The sequence below is a fragment of the Macaca fascicularis genome, chromosome 16 (assembly GCF_037993035.2).
Source record: "Macaca fascicularis isolate 582-1 chromosome 16, T2T-MFA8v1.1".
Classification (NCBI taxonomy): Eukaryota; Metazoa; Chordata; class Mammalia; order Primates; family Cercopithecidae; genus Macaca; species Macaca fascicularis.
Window position 1 is genome coordinate 16,071,408 of NC_088390.1, and position 20,230 is coordinate 16,091,637.

Genomic DNA, 20,230 nt, shown 5'->3' on the forward strand with positions numbered 1-20,230 from the left:
CAAATCATCCCAACGGAGGCTACACACATAATGAGGCAAAGGCCCACCCACTCAGTTCCCCTTTTAAATTCCTCATCACGAAATTTATGAGCATAATAAGGTGATTGTTCTTCAAAACCACTAAGTTTTGGGGTGGTTTGTTAATAGAACAGTAGATAACGGGAACACCTTGAATATGTTTTTCTGTCATTTTATTTTTACAGTGTTTTATGTATTTTTGTTTGTGTCTCTTAGAAATAACAGCTACTCGGGAGGCTGAAACAGGAGAATCGCTTGAGCCCAGGAGGCAGAGGTTGCAGTGAGCCAAGCTCGCACCATTGCACTCCAGCCTGGCGGACAGAGCGAGACTCCGTCTCAAAAGAAAAAAGAAAGAAATAACATGGGTTTTTTCCCCCAATCTGAAAGTCTCAGAATCAAATTCCTGAGGAGGAAATGAGAACCTTTAACAGTTAATACGTATGCACAGTAAAGCCCGAAACCGTACGTTAAGTCTTTCTGCCTTCAGACCCACATCTTCCCTGCCCATTTTTCCTCTAGGAAATCTGGCACCCGGTTTTCTCTGGGTAATTGGCGCGGGGCTTCAACTCCCTGCGTTCCTCCAGCTACTGGCACCTCCCTGGCCTCTTAAGACGTCTACCAGACCTGCGTCTGCCCGGGGAAACTTTGAAGTTCCCTTCGGAACCTCGCAGGCTGACAAGCAAGTCAGAGCGATGGGTGGAGGAGGTTGCCATGGAGACAGGTCCAGGGCCAGAGGCGCGGGAGGGGGAGGCCGAAACTCGGGCTCCGATTGGCTCTGCGGGCGCGCAGCGTTCTCCTGGTGCACATGCGCAGTGACGCCGAGGCGAGGTCGCGGCGAGGCAGAGGCGCCGAGGCTTCTGGGCCGGGCTTCTCAGGACCGGGCTGGAACGTGCAGCTCCTGGCCGGGACACTCTGTGCTTTGCAGGGAAGGGAACTGGCGGAGCCCGAGGACCCGCTGCCGCTCAGTACTGAGCCCGCCACGCAGGCGCCTGTGCCAGCGTCGCCATTGTTGCCTGTGGCCTTAGGGCCGCTACGGCTGCCCGTCGGCCGGGTCCCAGCGACAGGTATTGATGTCCGGGCGCAGTGCGCGAGTGTCCGCGCGGTCAGTGACAGCCCTATCCCGTCCACGCGCGGGCTCCCGTGCTAGTGGCCTGCGGGAGGGCAAAGACGGGGTGGAGGCTGCTGTGGGCCCAGTCCCAGCGTTGCGCGTCGCAGGGTCCCCGACTCCCCCCCTGCCCTCGCCCTCGACCCTGCGGCTGAAGAGGAGTAAGAGGCAGAGGGACTTGGCCGGGAAGGGGAGGCGACAGGAGGCAAGGCAAGGCTGTCGCATCTTCTCTGCAGGGCCTTGTAAACAGTTGTGTTTGGCGGCACGACTGTGTCTGAGCAGGGCTCGGAGCTGGAGCCTGGGGACAGGTGGTGTCGGTTCTCCTCCAGATCAGGCCGGTTCTAAGGTTTCCTTCGAGAATCCTTGTTTCCAATATATCCTTAAAGAACTGTCTCCTGTAGAAGCACTTAAAGGACTTCAAGTCACACCAACCTCTTCACTCTTTTCCAGTCCAACCCGCTGGTCTTCCCAGCCCTCTGATAGTGAAAGGCTAGAATCGTCTGGCATTAACATGCAAAGCAGAGAAATGGCTCGCCCTTTCCCCTGACAGTTCCCTTGGGAACCTTGAGCACTGTATTAAGAAGAAATTCTCCTCGTTTCTTCCAAGTAACAGATTCGCTCTGTTGTTGTTGAGAGCCAGTTCAGTCATTACAGCTTCTGTAACATCAGTGACTAAAATAGTGAAACTATTTTCTCTATAAAAATGTTTAATTTTTGTTTCAACAGGTTAGAGGTTTAATCTGTTGTTTTGCTTAGATTCTTTGAGTCATTGCCTCTGACACTACCTTTTTAATAGCAGCTCCATCCCCCACCAACCCCAAGCAGATTGCAGTTCCCTTACAAGTCTAAGGATATAGGGGAGGAAGACAAGGTAAAGCTACGCGTGTTCATCTATGCACACTGCGAGTCTGTTTCTGTGTGTGTATATGTATAGTAGAGTACACCAGGGATTCTTGACCTTGTGGTCCATGCTTGTGTTTCAGGGTCTTTTATCCATCCCTGCAAGTTCTGGGCTCAGAATTTGTCACTAAGGCTGCTAACTCTTCCTTGATTCTGTTCTGCCCTCGGCTGCAGCAGCCTTTGATATAGTGTCCTTGTGACTCTAGCATGAGACTTCAAGCAGTTGGCTCACTACTGGAGAAATAAAGGATATTGCCAGATTGACTCTCCTGTCTGTAGCAATGTTAGCCTCAAGCAAGAGGATGAACAATTCTTCACGTTCCCAAATCCTTCTAAGGTGGAAGTCAGACAAGGCTCAGAGTGGACCCTACAATGTTGAGAAGGAAATCCTTACTTCGAGATTCTTGCGTGACACTGAGACCTGTCGACAGAATTTTAGGAATTTTCCATACCCAGACCTGGCTGGTCCTCGAAAGGCATTGAGTCAACTCCGAGAGCTCTGCCTTAAGTGGCTGAGACCTGAGATTCACTCAAAGGAACAAATTTTGGAGCTGCTGGTGCTGGAGCAATTCCTGACCATCCTGCCTGGTGAGGTTAGGACTTGGGTAAAGTCCCAGTATCCAGAGAGCAGCGAGGAAGCAGTGACTCTGGTGGAGGATTTGACTCAGATTCTAGAAGAGGAAGGTGAGAATCATAGAGCAGAGAGGGGAGGAATCCCTGGGTGGTTAAAGAAGACAACTAGCACATCTGAGCAGCTCCTTTAAAGAAATTGGGGAGAACACTGAGAGGGCCAGGATGCATTTTTTAAAAAGAAAGAAATTGGGGAGAACAAAGGTTAGTGAGTGAGAACAAGGCTTTAACATGAGCTCCATCCATGATGTTCTCCTTCCAGATTGCTTGGGAGCAAACACACATTATCTAAACCCCCAGGAAAAATGTCTTGAAAGAATGACCAGACACAACCAAATTACCACTGTGTGAGCCCTCAGAAAGTACCTGCAGAGGTTTGCACCATTCTACTAATCATTTGCTTTGTGAATTGAATTTTACAATAAAATACTTCCAAAAAAGGAAGAAAGGGTCTAGAGAACATTCCCTTATTAAGAGATAACTCACAAAATTAATATTCTGTAAGGATTTAGTTAAAATGTGAATTTTGTTCATACTCTTTAAGATTTTTAGAGCAAGCTTGTTTTTGAAGTGTGTTTTGATGTCTTAGGACAAGTCATTGGCCCTTTCGTCTGATGCTTTGAAGTAGGAGTGCTGTTTTTTATTTCCTTCTTCTCAATTTAAGAAAGTGTAGGCATCTATTTGGTGAGGGGTTTCCTAGTCTATTCAAAAAGGACTAATCTCCCTCATGACCTCTTTCTCTTCTCTAGCTCCTCAAAACTCTACCCTTTCCCAAGATACCCCAGAGGAAGACCCCAGAGGAAAACATGCTTTCCAGGCAGGATGGCTAAATGACTTGGTGACCAAAGTGAGTGTGACTGTGTTTTCTGATTTTAAGATGCCTTCTTAGTGTGTGAGGACATTTTCTGACCTGGCCCTATAACTACTGTGCCCCCAGAAGCTCTATCAAGGACTTAAGCTCCAGTTTCTCTCCTATGTTATCTTGGTCTGTTAAGGTAGGTGAATGTACTATAAAGAAAAGGGGCTTCCATTCCCTTCCCTTCCCATATGTCTTTCCTTACTTTGACTTTGTCAGCAATATCACATAGAGGATACAGGATTGACCTCCACAGCCAGATGGATTTAGGTTTTGGTTCCTGGCTCTACCACTGGAACTGCAATTTGGGACAAGATACTTAACCTCTCTTAGCCTGAGTTATTCTACTCTCATAAATAGCATTTACCTCTTAGATTGTGAGTATTAAATATTATGAGACTTGTAGTTAGCCTGGATTAAACAATTAATAGATGATTGTTACTATTATTTTTCCTCATTAACAAGTAGTTAAAGGCCATGCATTCTGTCATATTATTGTTGATCATGAATTTATGTATATTTTTTGAGACAGAATCACACTTTGTTGCCCAGGCTGAAGTGCGGTGGTGCGATCTTGGTCCACTGCAACCTCTACCTCCTGGGTTCAAGTGATTCTCATGCCACAGCCTCTGGAGTAGCTGGGGTTACAGGTGCGCGCCAACATGCCTGCCTAATTTTTGTATTTTGTATTTTTGTATTTTAGTAGAGACAGGGATTAGCCATGTTGGCCATGCTGGTCTTGAACTCCTGACCTCAGGTGATCCACCCGCGTTGACCTCCCAGAGTGCTGGGATTACAGATGTGAGCCACCGTGCCCGGCCATGAGTCTGTATTATTTTAAAGAATAGTAACTCAAGCTACCTTAAGAGAAAGATTTACTGTAAAAATATAACTGGTCTTTCTGAAATTGGAAAGCCTTTGGCAACCAAGTTAAAATGATTATTCATTGATGATGTGAACATTTACCTGGAAAACCTAACAAAATCAAGGGAAAAACTGTTAGAAACACTAATAGAAAAACTGGATAAAATGACTACAGAAAATGACATGCAAAAATTAATCACATATATACATACATATATATCAACATATACACATAAAAATGAGATAAATGATAAAATGAAAAAAATGCTTCCAGTATCACACCCCCCCAAAAAATTTAAAATATCTAAAACTAAGCATAGTATAAATATTGCAGTACTTTCATGTCTAATATTTTGTGGAACATGAAAGAAACCTTAAATATTATAAAGTCACCAGTTCTCCCTAAGTTATAAACTTAATACAAGTTTTAAATCCCAATATGATTTAAAAGAAAAAAAATTTTAAGAGATAGGATCTCACTAAATTGCCCAGGCTGGTCTTAAACTTCTGGCCTCAAAGTGATCCTCCTGCCTTGGCTTCCCAAAGTGTTGGGATTATAGGTATGAGCCACTGCACCTAGCCTCCAATATTATTTTTTAAAGATACAATTATATGCAAAAATAAACACATGGCCAGGCGCAGTGGCTCACACCTGTCATCCCAGCACTTTGGGAGGCGGAGGCAGCTGGATCACCTGAGGTCAGGAGTTTGGAGACCAGCCTGGCCAACATGGCAAAACCCTGTCTCTACTAAAAATACAAAAATTAGCTGGGCATGGTGGCATGCGCCTGTAATCCCAGCTACTCGGGAGGTCACTGCACTCCAGCCTGGGCAACAGAGCAAGACTCTGTCTCAAAAAAAAATAAATAAAAAAGAAACATGTAAGATAATACTATCTTTTTAACAAAAGAAGAGCAAACAAGAAAGGCACTAACCTTACCAGATTGTGAATTGTATTTAACAGTGCAGCAGTTCAACACTGTGATTATTGGCATCTGTTACATTTTTTAAAAGAAAGACTGAATTTAACTATAGAACACATAAAAATATCTTAACATTTTAATTATAATATGTTGGATTTATTCTTAAAGCATAGCTTGAAAAGCAAAACCATTCAACTCTGTGTCATCTGTGTTTAAAATTTAAAACTCAAGTCAGGCATGGTGGATCACTTCTGTAATCTCAACACTTTGGGGAGCTGAGGTGAAGGATCGCTTGAGTTCAGGAGTTTGAGACCAGCCTGGGCAGCATAGCAAAACCCCATCTCTACAAAACAATTTAAAAATTAGCCAACTGTGGTGGTGTGTGCCTGTAGTCCCACCTACTCGGGAGGGTGAGGTGAGAGGATCACTTCTGCCCAGGAGTTCGGGGCTGCAGTGAACAATGGTTGGACCATTGCACTCCAGCCCAGGTGACCAGGCGAGACCCTGTCTCTTTTAAAAAATAATAATAATAAACCTTTTCCTTTTAAAAATGGAGCTGCCACCAATGCATGCACTAGTCCAGCACATGCAACAGAGTGGACCCTGTCTCTTTTAAAAATATTAATAATAAACTTTTTCTTTGTAAAATGGAGCTGCCACCAATGCATGCACGAGTGCCAAGTGAAAATAAATTCTGATCTATTTTCAAACTTCCGTTTAGGGTCATGGAGAGATGCTGTGGGGCTGTCCATATGTCGGGGAAGGGTTTTGACTAGACAACTTCTAGGATCCTACTAAAGCTTAAAATTCTGTGACACTCCCCCAGCATACATACACCCAGTGTCATCCGTGTCCCCTTTGCCATTAGTTCTTGAACTGAGTTAAGTTACACTTGATATTTTAGGAATCGATGACATTCAAAGATGTGGCTGTAGACATCACCCAGGAGGACTGGGAGTTAATGCGTCCTGTGCAGAAGGAATTATACAAGACTGTGACACTACAGAACTATTGGAACATGGTTTCTCTGGGTAAGGATCATCTCTACCCCTCCTCCTCTCAGCCTGTCCCCCCGGGTCTCTTTCATATACCTGTTGTTAAAAATGGGTTGGCCCTCAGACATGCTTGGCTAAAAATGGGGTCTAGAAATAAATGTTCTTATCTCATTCAACCACAAGAGTGACTGTTTTACTCCCGTTTCCCAAATGAAAGGTTTTTAAGTGAGAGAACATTAGCAACTGATGCACAGCTTCATAGTGCTGCCACCCGATGCTGCCTTGCCCAGCCTTTGCTACTCTAAAGGAAGGTTTCTTCCTTCACATATCCTCTTAAGTGGCAGGAAATTGTTATCCTGTCTCGGAAAAGGATAACAACCAACAGCCTAATTCTCTTATTAGATCATGTCCATGAACTATTGTTCTCCTACAGAGGTCTGTTCTCTCAGATAGGTAGAAGTCTGGTAATAAAACTTGGAGCAACTGTTTATCTCCAGGATAAAATTCATTATATTCCTCCTGAACAGGACTTACAGTGTACAGACCAACTGTGATTCCCATGTTGGAAGAACCATGGATGGTGATAAAAGAAATTTTAGAAGGCCCTAGTCCAGGTGAGAAACAGAAAGCACATGAGCTTCTTTGCATTTAAGAATCTATATCCTAAGTGTGGTGAGATATGCATTTTAAATATGACCAGGTCACTTTTTGCAAAGGCTTTCTAGCCTGTGAAGAACACTGAGCTGTTTGGTGTTGCTTCTTTACAGAGGCCTCTTCAGGAAGAGCTTCCTAAGATCACTATTAACACACTTTTCCCGTGTCTCTTCTCATTTTATCCTTCTACATGACCTCTAGGTCTCATCTCTTAGGGCTTTGTCTAGGGCTTTCATTGTGCCATGTTCCCCTTCCTCTAGATTTAAACATGCATGAATGCCCCCTAAAAATTTAAATGTTAAACCTTCTTCTTTTTGAGTTTCTTTTATTCTGTTCACTGACAAATCCCTACATCCCCCTGCCTTCACTTTTCTAAATCATCCCTTTCTTTTTTATTTTCTAATTACTTTAAAGATAATATATTCACGATTCACAATTTTTAAAAATGTATAAAGCAAAATATATATAAAAATATATATATAAATTACCCACCTGAATACCACATTCACCCAGTTCCTACATCTCCCTAGCATGTGACCGCTGTCATTAGAGCATGTCCATGAACCACTGTTTTCCTGTAGAAGTCTGTCCTCCCACATAAGTAGAAGTCAGGTAATAAAGTTTGAACAACTGTTGTCTCCAGGATAAAAGTGTGGCAATAAACAGTTGTTAGAGATGTTTATTTTGCTTTGAGTTTTTTGCATGTAAAGTCAATATAAAAATAGTTTTTCTCCATTTTTAATATGAATGGTAGCATACTATACATACTGTTTTGTACCTTGCTTTTTTAACTTAAAAGTATATCTTGAAAAGCCTTCCAAATGAGTATGTAAAGAGCTTCCTCATTTCTTTTTTTATATCTGCATCATATTTTTATTATTGAACTTGTTCCTTAGTCATGGACTTTTTCATTCTCACTCCTTGCTTATTCCCTCCACAGTAACTTCATTTTAAACAATTTCAAACCTACACAGGCACATTACATTAATCACTTATGTACTGTCTACTTGGAATCACTAATTATCATCGTTTAGCCACTTTTGCTCTATCTCTCTACAAAGGTTTTTGCACTGAGCCATTTTAATAGACATCATGACAACCCCTAAATACCTTCTAAGAACATGAACATTCTTCTACATAAGCATGACACCATTCTCTCACTCTAGATATTTAACATTTATATAATAGTGTCATCAAATGTATAGTCAAATATTCAGATTTTTCCCAACTGTCCCAAAAACATCCTTTATAGATATTTTTCTCCCCAATACAGGATCCAGTCAGGAATCACATGTTCCACTTGTTTATCTCGTATCTTTAGTACCTTTTAATAGAGAAATGTTCCCCAGCCTTTTTTCTTTTTTTAAAAAAGTCTTTCATGATATTGACATTTTTTAAAGGATCCAAGCCAGTTTTTTTTAATGACCTACAGTTTAGATTTGCCTCATTGTTTCCTAAAGATTAGTCAGTTTAAAGATTTTACCAAGAATATTTGAAAGGTGATATGTATCTTCCATTGCATTTCCTCAGGAGGTACATAGTGGTAATTTATCTCATCATTGGTGATGCTCAGTTTGGTTAAGGTGGTGTCTACAGGATCTCTCCTTTTTAAAGGTGCATTCTTTATGATTAATAAGTAATCTGTGGAGTGATACTTTGAGGTCACATGACTATTCCTCGATAATCTTTTACTTAAAATTTTTAGCATCCATTTGATTATCTTTGCATTGTTATATTGCTGGTTGCAAATGGTGATTTTCGTTTTTGTTGTTTTTGAGATGGAGTTTCACTCTTGTTGCCCAGGCTGGAGTGCAATGGCGTGATCGCCTCTCACTGCAACCTCTGCCTCCTGGGTTCAAGTAATTCTCCTGCCTCAGCTTCCAGAGTAGCTGGGGTTAGAAGCATGTGCCACCACACCCAGCTAGTTTTTGTATTTTTAGTAGAGACAGGGTGTCACCATGTTGGCCAGGCTGGTCTCAAACTCCTGACTTCAGGTGATCCACCTGCCTTGGCCTCCCAAAGTACTGAGATTACAGGCGTGAGCCACCATGCCCAGCTACAAAATGGTGATTTTCTAATTCAGTCATCTTTTCTAAATTATTAACAGCATTCTTCATTAAAGAATAGCTATTTCGGCCGGGTACGCCTGTAATCCCAGCACTTTAGGAGGCCAAGGTGGGTGGATCACGAAGTCAGGAGTTCGAGACCAGCCTGGCCAACACAGTGAAACTCTGTATCTACTGAAAATACAAAAATTACCTGGGTGTGGTGGCGGGTGCCTGTAATCCCAGCTACTTGGGAGGCTGAGGCAGGAGAATCACTTGAACCCAGGAGGCGGAGGTTGCAGTGAGCCAAGATTGTGCCACTGCACTCCAGCCTAGGCAATAGAGCTAGACTCCATCTCAAAAAAAACAAAAAAGAATAGCTCTCCTTCCCTCACCCCATTTTTATGTATATACCACTGTGGACTAATGGAAATTTTAAAAATTCAATATATGATTAGTTGGCCAGGCACGGTGGCTCACTCCTGTAATCCCAGCACTTTAGGAGGCCAAGGTAGGTGGATCACTTGAGGTCAGGAGTTTGAGACCAGCCTGGTCAACATGGTAAAACCCTGTCTCTACTAAAAATAATAATAATAATAATACAAAAATTAGCTGGGCATGGTGGTGCGTGCCTGTAGTCCCAGCTACTGGGGATGCTGAGGAAGGAGAATCGCTTGAACTCGGGAGGTGGAGATTGCAGGGAGCCAAGATTGTGGCACTGCACTGTAGCCTGGGCAACAGAGCGAGACTCCATTTCAAAAAAGAAAAAGGAAAAATATATATATATGTATGTATATTTATGTATTATTAGTCCATTAATTCCAGTTTTTACATTTTGTTTTGTGTTTTTGATGCTCAATTGTTCCAAATTTGGGCACTCTAGCATCAAACAAAGTCCAGCATCTTTTTGACATGTCCCAATTAGTCTTCATCCATTTCCTTGCTTTCTGGCACAACCAGATGTTCTTTAGGCTCACCTTATGCTCACCTTAGACTTGGGATTTCTCCAAGGAATCCTGATTCATTTTAGTAGGGAATGGTACTTAGAAACCAAGATCTGGGCCATAAGTGTATTCACTGTTTAATGGTATCATTGCTACTGTTCAGTGGATAGAGCTAGGAAGTTTGTGTGTGTGTGTGTGTTTGTGTGTGTTTATGCATGTGTACATGTGTGTTAGTTCTTTTAAGTCAGGAGTTCATACTTAAACTCCAATTCAAATCTAACACAACAAGGATATTCCATTTTATATATTCCCATTTTCCATTTTGTATCTCCTGTCTCATGCAGTGAATAACCTAGTTTCCAACATCAGCATATTTACTTATTTGCTGTATCATATGTTACACACAAAAATAGTTTCAAATTTACATCACTATAACAAACAGTCTAGAAAGTTCAAGATTTCTTTGAAGTCCTTTTTGTCCTTAGAATATATACCACTAAGGATAGTGTTTTCTTGCTTTTTAAAATTATTTTTAATTTACATTTTTGAGTATGCGAAAACAGTAACATGGCTGATAACTCAAAAACTATATAGAAAGGTATACATTTCCTTTCCTTCTGCTCTCTTTCCACCTACTCCCTATAGGTAACCATGATCATCAGTTTCTGGTGTATCCTTCCTATGTTTCTCTTTGCAAAAATAAATTAATAATATATTATCTTCTTTTGTATACGAAAGAAGTATACTATGTATATTCTTGCATCTTGCTTTGTTATTCCATTTTTTATTTTATTTTATTATTTTATTTTATTTTATTGCTGTTGTTGAGACAGAGTCTCACTCTGTCACCCAAGCTGGAGTGCAATGGTATGACCATGGCTCACTGCAACCTCTATCTCCTGCATTCAAGCGATCCTTCCACCTCAGCCTCCTGAGTAGCTGGGAGTACAGGTGTGTGCCACCATGCCCAGATAATTTTTGTATTTTTTGCAGAGCAGGGTCTTGCTATGTTTCCCAGACTGGTCTCAATTTCTGGGCTCAAGCGATCCACCTGTCTTGGCCTCCAGTGCTGAGATTACATGTGTGAGCCATGGCGCCCAGCCATTATTCCATTTTTTAAATCTAAGACACTGACTTCTTATATATCCACCAATATGGATGCTAGTATACAACAGTGAATTAAATAATAATGACAGATATGATATGGCCAGGCACAGTGGCTCACACCTGTAACCCCAACACTTTGGGAGGCTGAGGCAGGCAGATCGCTTGAACTCAGGAATTTGAGACCACCCTGGGCAACATAGTGAGACCTGTCTCTACTAAAAAAAATTTTTTTAATTAACTGGTCGTGGTGATTCATGACTATAGTCCCAGCTTCAGGGAGACTGAAGTGAGAGGATAACTTGAGCCCGGGAGATCAAGGCTGCAGTGAGCCAAGGTCACACCACTGCATTCCCACTGGGTGAGAGAGTAATACTCTGTCTCAAAAAAAAAAAAAAAAAAAAAAAAATGCTACCTTAGAGTGAATTGTTTCACTTTTTTAAAAAACTAACTTTGGTCATTAGGTATTTTAAGGGTCATAAACTTTAAAAGCTAATTATTCTCTATAATTTATCGCTTTATATGCCTTAGTTGGCAAAATACAAAATACACCTACAGCACACTAAATTCTCTGGGGAACACATTCTGCACACTCTAGGCACTGAGAAAACATACAGAGTATGGAAATAAGCCTGGATTAGAGTCAGGATAGTCTTCTGGGAGATACTTGCAGTCTGAAGTCACTTCTCAACATGAAGAGTTTTTTAGATCATCAGAGAGCACAAATTTGGGCTCTGAATACTCAAGAAAGGGCAATGTATGGTTATGCATTTGGAGAGGGGGGGATTTTTCTCCCCCCAAAGAGCACCAAGACTGAGAAAGACAGTTCCTTTTTTCCTTCTGAACAGTGAGGTTTTGGGGTTTTGTTTTTTTAGCCTAGCCTGTTCTTACATAGTGTGTAGTCCTCTGTTCAAGGGACTCCTGTCAGCCTCCTCTCCTTGGCTGGGCCCCAGCCTTTGTCTTCTAGCCCCAGAATCCCTTGTACCCTCAAAATGGAAGCTTAAGGTCATCAAACATGATTGAAGAGCTATCTCAGGCAGTCAACTTCAGCTATTACTCACTTCTTGCCTTCCTGCTTTTACTTAATTTTTGGCCTGTGAGGATTTTGCTTTCTTGCCAGCTCAGAGATATATAGTAAGTTGAATCTACCTTTAGTTAGGGTACTTCAGGAAGTAGGTTAGTCATACTTCAGGAAATGGAAACTTTGATAATTAACAAACAGAATAGTAGTATTGGTTTGATGGCCATTACTGTCTCAGATCTTTTATAGTTCTTTATGTTTATATTTTATGGTTTATAGTTCTTTATGTTTATACAGTACTTTGCCATTCTTTGAGGCTCATTTCAAATCACACTTCTCCCACTGAAGCTTTCCTTGATTACCTGAGTCAACATTAATCTCCTCTGTTTGGAAATATTATACCACTGTTTGTCCTTATTAACCAAGGGATAACACTTCTAACCAATCCTTTCTGGTTTTAGTGATAAACATGTATTTAAACCCTGCTTAATGATCTGTTTCAGAAGTTTTGGTAAACTAATTTGTTTAAAAATGTGCATTTATCAGCCGGGCGCAGTGACTCTTGCCTGTAATCCCAGCACTTTGAGAGGCTGAGGCGGGTGGATCACCTGAGGTCAGGAGTTCAAGACCAGCCTGACCAACGTGGAGAAACCCTATCTACTAAAAATACAAAATTAGCCAGGCGTAGTGGCACATGCCTGTAATCGCAGCTACTCAGGAGGCTGAGGCAAGAGAATCGCTTGAACCCGGGAGGTGGAGGTTGTGGTGAGCCGAGATCGCACCATTGCACTCCAACCTGGGCAACGAAAGCAAAACTCCATATCAAAAAAAAAAGTGTGTTTATAGTAGCAACTTATTCCTGGTCATTATTCAGTCTTTCACTTTAAGTTTGTTAATTATAACTTTAGTACTTTTCAGTTGTATGTACAATCTGTCATAGACTGATACTGATTACACAGAAGTTGAATTCAGCTTCTGGTATTATCTCATCTCTTTTTTGTGTGTATACACACCTACTTGTACAGTCCATCCACATTCTCATTTTCTTCTGGGGAGGGGAATAACAAATCCTGGTTTGAGAAAGTTGGTTTATAAATTTTTTTCTTTCATGAAAGTAATATAACTATTTTCTATGTTTCTTTATTACTTTTTATTTTGCTACACCTACTGGAATGGAATATAACTACTTACTAGTAATAAATAGCAACAAAAGTAATATAGCAAATTTATTGAAAATTAGAAACTAGAAACGAAAACCTATATCATTATTAGCATTTTGGTAATTTTTTTTCCACTTCTGATGTGTTTTCATGCTTGTTATGATACTCTTTTTCATTTAACATTACTCCTAAACATTTTCTTATATAAACTATGATTTTGTATTTGAATAAAAGTAAAAAAAGTCGTTTGTAAATTCAAGCAGTACAAGGAAGCAAATATTAAGTGTACCTCTCTCCTCAGTCATGACCAGGACCTTCTCCCCTTAGATTACGTGTGTGGGTGGGGGGGGTGTGTGTGTGTGTCTGTCTGTGTGTAACACAAATAGCATATCTTTACACAGCTAGGATGTTGCTCTACATTTTTTTACACACCTGCTTTTTTTTTCACTTAATGTATCCTGCACACTTTTTCATGTCAATGTACCTAGACCTACCTAATTATCAGTTATCAATATTCTGTTATCCCTTATTCTATTAATAACTAGTCCCTTACTGATGATGTAGCTGTCATTTTCAATTACTGCATATTACTCAATTGAATAGATATATTTGTAAAGGTATTATACTGTGATTTGCCTCTTAGAAAGTTTCTGAAATATTTAGTACCATTTTTGCTATATTATAAATTCTGTATTTGATTAAATTACATTATGTAATTCTTGATATTTGCAAGTTATATGTTTCCCACCTGGTTTCAAAGGATAGAGGTTGTAACTTAAATTTTGTGTTAAATATTTATACAAGAAACTTAATAGGCAGCAACAAATACACATTTGACTGCCTTATTACAGCCAGGTTCGATTGAGGGTCAACCTTTTTGGTTTGGTTTGGTTTGGTGTGTGTGTGTTTGGTTATGTGTATGCATGCACATCTGTGTACACTTTGATTTGAGTTCACCTTTTTACATGTTAATGTCATTTATTTTACCATTTCAGTTGAGTCACCACCATATCCAGAGTCTTGGGCCATTTTTAAAGGAAATGTGTAAGAAGGATAAACTATTTCCAGAATTTGCACCTAGGTTGGAAATATAAGAAATGTACAGAATTGTGAATTACAGTCATGTGCTGCATAATGATTTTTTGGTCAACAACAAATTGCATGTATGACAGTGGTCCCATAAGACAACAATGGAGCATATATAGAAGCCTGATATATAAGCACTTGATATTTGTATTGCAGATCAAGTAGGGGAAATTATTGATATTCAGTAATAGTGCTGGTACATTTAGCTTTCCATGTTTAAAAAAAGAAAATATATGTATATCATCTAGGTTCATATAAGTATACCCTATGATGCTCACACAGGGATGAAATTGACCCAACACCGCATTTCTCAGAACGTATCCTCATTGTTAAGCAATCCATGACTGTACTCATATAAAGCCAAGTTCTGTCATGAGCCCAATACTATATTAGGTTGAACCATATAGGGTTACTGACATTCAGCCATTTTGACTTATAAAAAAAGGCAATTTCCTATATGATTCAACCTAATCTATATTTTATTTTATTTTTTTGAAGACAGGATCTTGCTCTGTCATCCAGGCTAGAGTGCAGTGGGGCGATCATGGCTCACTGCAACCTCCACCTCCCAGGCTCAAGTAATTCTCATGCCTCAGCCTCCCAGGTAGCTGGGACTACAGGCGCACACCACCACATCTGTCTAAATTTTTCTATTTTTAGTAGAGATAGAATTTCGTCATGATGGCCAGGCTGGTCTCGAACTCCTGACCTCAAGTGATCCACCTGCCTTGGCCTCCCAAAGTGCTGGGATTACAGGAGAAAGCCACAGAGCTTGGCCTCTAATCTGTATTTTAAATTCAAAGAAGCATTGTAGAGAGAAATATGAGTTGGACTATAAACAGCTTTTTTAATAGGTGGAGAAGGCATCGTAAGAGAAGGCCTAGAGTCTAGGATTAGCATGGCATCTAGAGAATATTATGAAGCGTAGTGGATAACTTTAGGCCGAGTGTGGCAGCCCATACCTGTAACCCTAGCACTTTGGGAGGCTGAGGCAGGCAGACCACCTGAGGCCAGGAGTTTGAGGCCAGCCTGGCCAACATGGTGAAACCGTGTCTCTATTAAAAATACAAAAATTAGCTGGGCATGGTGGTTACTGCCTGTAATCCCAGCTATTCAGGAGTCTGAGGCACGAAAATTACGTGAACCTGGGAGGCAGAGGTTGCAGTAAGCCAAGATGGCACAGAGTCTGTCTCCAAAAAAAAAAAAAAAAAAAAAAAATAGCGGATAACTTTAAATTAAGCTGAACATGAGTTGTAGTAGGAGACAGAATAGAATAGAAAGGGCTTAGTTATTCTGGGATTGAATGCCAAGTGGAGGTATTCTAAACTTTTTCACTTTTATAGTTTAAGCCACTAGTCCTTAAACTTTGGTAGGTAGCAAAACTGCTGGGTTTAATAAAATAGATTACTCAGCTCTACTGCCAGAGTTTCTGATTCAGTATGTCTTGGTGAGACCCAATAATGTTAACACATTTCTTGATGATAGTGATGCTTATGCTGCTAGTAGGAGGACTACCTTGAAAACCATTGTTTTAGGCTATGGGAGATTTACTAGAGATATTTGAGCATAGAAAGCACTTGGTGAAATTGCTTTAGGAATATTATGTGGAATTGTGCAGAGCAGATTGGAAGAGAGAGTGATGAGAGTCAGCATGTCTACTTTATGAACCCATTACATAAATTAATCCATGAAGCCATCCCAAGTTATCCCACACAGTGTTATCACTGTTTTGGCTTCTCTTAGCTCTGTCACCTGACTTAATCTGTTTTATTCCCTCTGTGTCCATGTTGAATATGAAGAACCTGTCTGTTTTCAACAACTTAGTCTCCCTTTTTTTTGCCCTTTTTGTCTCCTTTCCCAAATTTGAAAGGCCATGATGATGACGTTTTCAGAGCTGTTCTCTTTGGGCATTTTATCTATGTTTATTGTTTCTATTTTGGCAGTTTCCTCTCTCAAAATAAAGACTTTTTATATTTTTTTTATTTCAGAATGGGAAACTAAAGTCCAAGCATGTACTCCAGTGGAGAATATGTCTAAACTCACAAAGGAAGAAACCCAGACCATCAAATTAGAAGACTCATATGACTACAATGATAGATTACAGAGGCGAGCAACAGGTGGCTTCTGGAAATTTCACACTAATGAAAGAGGTTTCAGTTTGAAGTCAGTCCTTTCACAAGAAGATGATCCTACAGAAGAATGTCTTAGTAAATATGATATATATAGAAATAATTTTGAAAAGCATTCAAACCTAATTGTACAGTTTGATACCCAATTAGATAATAAAACTTCTGTGTATAATGAAGGCAGGGCAACCTTCAATCATGTCTCATATGGTATTGTACATAGGAAAATACTTCCTGGAGAGAAGCCTTACAAGTGTAATGTGTGTGGGAAAAAATTTAGGAAATACCCTTCCCTCCTGAAACACCAAAGTACCCATGCCAAAGAGAAATCGTATGAATGTGAAGAATGTGGGAAGGAGTTTAGGCATATTTCATCCCTCATTGCACATCAGAGAATGCACACTGGAGAAAAACCATATGAATGTCACCAGTGTGGTAAAGCCTTCAGCCAGCGTGCACACCTTACTATACATCAGAGAATTCATACTGGAGAGAAACCCTATAAGTGTGATGACTGTGGGAAAGACTTTAGTCAGCGTGCACACCTTACCATCCATCAAAGGACACATACTGGAGAGAAACCATATAAATGCTTGGAATGTGGTAAAACCTTCAGTCACAGTTCATCACTGATTAATCATCAGAGAGTTCATACTGGAGAAAAACCTTATATATGCAATGAATGTGGGAAGACTTTCAGTCAGAGTACACACCTTCTTCAGCATCAAAAAATACATACTGGGAAGAAACCATATAAATGCAATGAATGTTGGAAAGTGTTTAGTCAGAGTACTTACCTTATTCGACATCAGAGAATTCATTCTGGAGAGAAGTGTTATAAATGTAATGAATGTGGAAAAGCCTTTGCTCATTCCTCAACCCTTATTCAACATCAAACCACTCACACTGGAGAGAAATCCTATATATGTAATATATGTGGGAAAGCCTTCAGCCAGAGTGCAAATCTTACTCAACATCATAGAACACATACTGGAGAGAAACCATATAAATGCAGTGTGTGTGGGAAAGCATTCAGCCAGAGTGTGCACCTTACTCAACATCAGAGGATTCATAATGGAGAAAAACCCTTTAAATGCAATATATGTGGGAAAGCATATAGACAAGGTGCAAATCTTACTCAGCATCAAAGGATTCATACTGGAGAGAAACCCTATAAATGTAATGAATGTGGGAAAGCTTTCATTTATTCCTCATCACTTAATCAACATCAGAGAACTCATACTGGAGAGAGACCCTATAAATGTAATGAATGTGATAAGGATTTTAGCCAGAGAACATGCCTTATTCAACACCAGAGAATTCACACAGGAGAGAAACCCTATGCATGTCGTACATGTGGTAAAACCTTCACCCAGAGTACAAACCTTATTCAGCATCAACGTGTTCATACAGGTGCCAAACATCGTAATTAATGGATAAGGGAAACTTCAATTAGGTTTTACAACTTCATTTCAATTTTATTTTGTGCATTCTGTGTGTCAGAATATTCAGAAGAAATCCGAAGAAGTGCAATATGTTAGATACCACTCAGCAGAAGTATCAGAAGTAGTGGTAGGGATATAACCTATTTAGATTTAATGTGAAATTTAAGAAGGAAACTTGACTTCTTAACCTTTATTTGATATGAGTTTAATTCATTACAGAAAGAAACCCTGTGAAGGGTGTTCAGAAACATAACTCATCAACTCTTTATTTCAAGTACAGTCATCCCTCAGTATACTCGGGGGATTGGTTCCAGGACCACCCATGTACACCAAAATCTACCCATACTCAAGTTGCACGGTCAGCCTGGTGGAACCTGTGTATATGAAAAACCCTACATCTACGCAGGTTTCCCATCCCTGAATAATGTGCTTTCAAACTCTGTTCAGTTGAAAAAAAAAAATTCCAGTATACGTGGATCTGTACAGTTCAAATGTGTTGTTCAAGGGTCAACTGTACATCCTGATGAGGCCTTATGAATGTAACTTGGGAAGGTGTCCTTCAAGTAGAGATTTCACACCAGAGAGTGATCTTAAAATTACAGGAAAGAGAAAGCTGCTTTCAGGCCTTTTATTCCCAGCTTTGAAGCCTTAAAATATGTAAAGGATTCCTTTCCCTTTTTTACTTCCCCTTCTCCTGTTATGCCATAACTGCCATATGGAGCCAGTAGGTTTGAAAAAAACAGTTCAAAGTATTTTAAAGATTTCTATATGACCACTGTTTGGTTACACCTTCCCTCACATATCGAAATATTAAAGAGAAGCTTAATGAAAGATATGATAGAAACTAATGTGTATATAACATTAGATGTGTAGAGATTTAGTTAATCAGGCAAAAATTACATGCTCCAAGCTTAAATGAATTTTTAATACACATTAGCCTTGATTTTACTAGGTTTTGACATTCAAGGTCATCCTGAAGGAAAAAAGTAGGTATAAGGTATACAGTTTGCATTTTTTTCATCTGACTCCTAAATTTATACTTTAGATTTCTCTGTGACTGTTTTACTATGGAAAGTTCATTTCTTCCACTTAAACACATTTCTTGAGTGTCTACTATGCCTAGGTCCCAGACTTCCTAATTGGATCCTTTCAAGGCTTGTTACAGTGCTGAAAATCACAGGTGGTTTACACAACAGAAAGATTTCCAGAGCAATGAGAGAGTGAGGATGTGATATTTGGTCATGGGATGAGCATAAGCAACCTGCTAAAATGGGTTGCCAAATGCTACCTACATCCCAAGAGAAGGAAGTGGAAGTAATAGTGTAGCTATATAAATAATGTGAGAAAAAATAAATAATGGAGATTAGATTTGAGTTCACTGCAGAATGTGGGTTAGGGGAAAAGGTGAAATTTTAATGGAGTGAGGAAAAAAATACATAGATAATTGCTATAACATGAAATGTAATTGGACTTGCTTTGCCTATAAAATGAGTGGCTAAATAAAAAAGAATTCAGCCTGAATATTAGAAGAAACTAAAAACAAAGTGACTGATTTTTAAGGAATAATTGGAAGCCTGACACTCCCTCATACATGCAAGTAAAATAGAGGTTACTCTTAACATGTCAGGAAAAAATTTAATTGGCAAAAGCACTGATGCAGTAATCATTAAACAATGATAACTGGATTTGTGGGTCTTAAAAGGAAAACTGGCAGAAATGCAAATAGAAATAGATAAAAATACTATTGTATTTCATATTTACAGCATTCCACTACCAGAATATAAGGCCATATTCTGATAACTGAGATTTCATTGTGCTCATATTTGTTTCTCCAGTCCCTTGCATAATAGTGCATAGTCAATACATGGTTGAATTAATGAATAAATTATATAAATTAGATTTCAGTAATAAAGTAGAATTGACTGGCATGGAGTGAAAGTTGGCATAACTAAAAATACTTTTGTGCATATATCAAAGAAATGTTCAACAAATAACATTTACTTGGGAACTGCTTAAAAGTAGTGAATCAGATTTCATGGGACATCCTTGTACAGGAAGTTTTCCTGAGCTAAATGAGGGGAAATTGATATCAATTCTGGTACTATAAATATCAATTTAAGCTTGTATTAACCATGCAACTTCCTTTGGACATTACTGTTTATAAAACCATCCTACAAACAGGTACTGAAGGAAAGACCCGGGATGCTAGCATCCTAAAGGCTATATTGTTGAGTGTTTTCTTTAAAAAACTTGATTTCCATTTCCCTTACATTAGTTAACCTTGATTTCATAGTATCATCCTGCACAAAGTACAGGTTGCAGAATACTCAAACTGTGCTTATATAGCTATGTTT

The 20,230-nt window shown here is 39.7% G+C and overlaps 1 protein-coding gene across 6 annotated transcripts; it reads left to right on the forward strand.

Annotated features, from left to right (window-relative positions):
- The first annotated feature begins 819 nt into the window (after positions 1-819).
- Positions 820-19,420, forward strand: ZNF287 (zinc finger protein 287). 6 transcript variants are annotated; one of them, XM_045375310.3, is made up of 7 exons: positions 828-1,082; positions 1,850-1,994; positions 2,107-2,707; positions 3,403-3,500; positions 6,201-6,327; positions 6,819-6,905; positions 16,294-19,420. In XM_045375310.3, exons 3-7 carry the CDS (start codon positions 2,305-2,307, stop codon positions 17,862-17,864), a joined length of 2,286 nt encoding a protein of 761 aa, XP_045231245.1. In that variant the 5' UTR covers positions 828-1,082; positions 1,850-1,994; positions 2,107-2,304; the 3' UTR covers positions 17,865-19,420. The 6 variants fall into 6 exon arrangements, with proteins under 6 accessions (XP_005583027.2, XP_045231245.1, XP_073874734.1 ...); XM_074018633.1 differs by having other exon boundaries at positions 828-1,994; XM_065532819.2 differs by lacking the exon at positions 1,850-1,994 and having other exon boundaries at positions 828-1,120.
- Positions 19,421-20,230: the final 810 nt, after the last annotated feature.

Excerpts from the sequence above, each read along its gene's own strand:
- ZNF287 (XM_074018633.1), top strand. The coding sequence starts at position 2,305 with ATGTTAGCCTCAAGCAAGAGGATGAACAATTCTTCACGTTCCCAAATC. Across the intron at positions 3,501-6,200 it reads TAAATGACTTGGTGACCAAA|GAATCGATGACATTCAAAGA; the intron begins GTGAGTGTGACT and ends TTGATATTTTAG. Across the intron at positions 6,328-6,818 it reads TTGGAACATGGTTTCTCTGG|GACTTACAGTGTACAGACCA; the intron begins GTAAGGATCATC and ends CCTCCTGAACAG.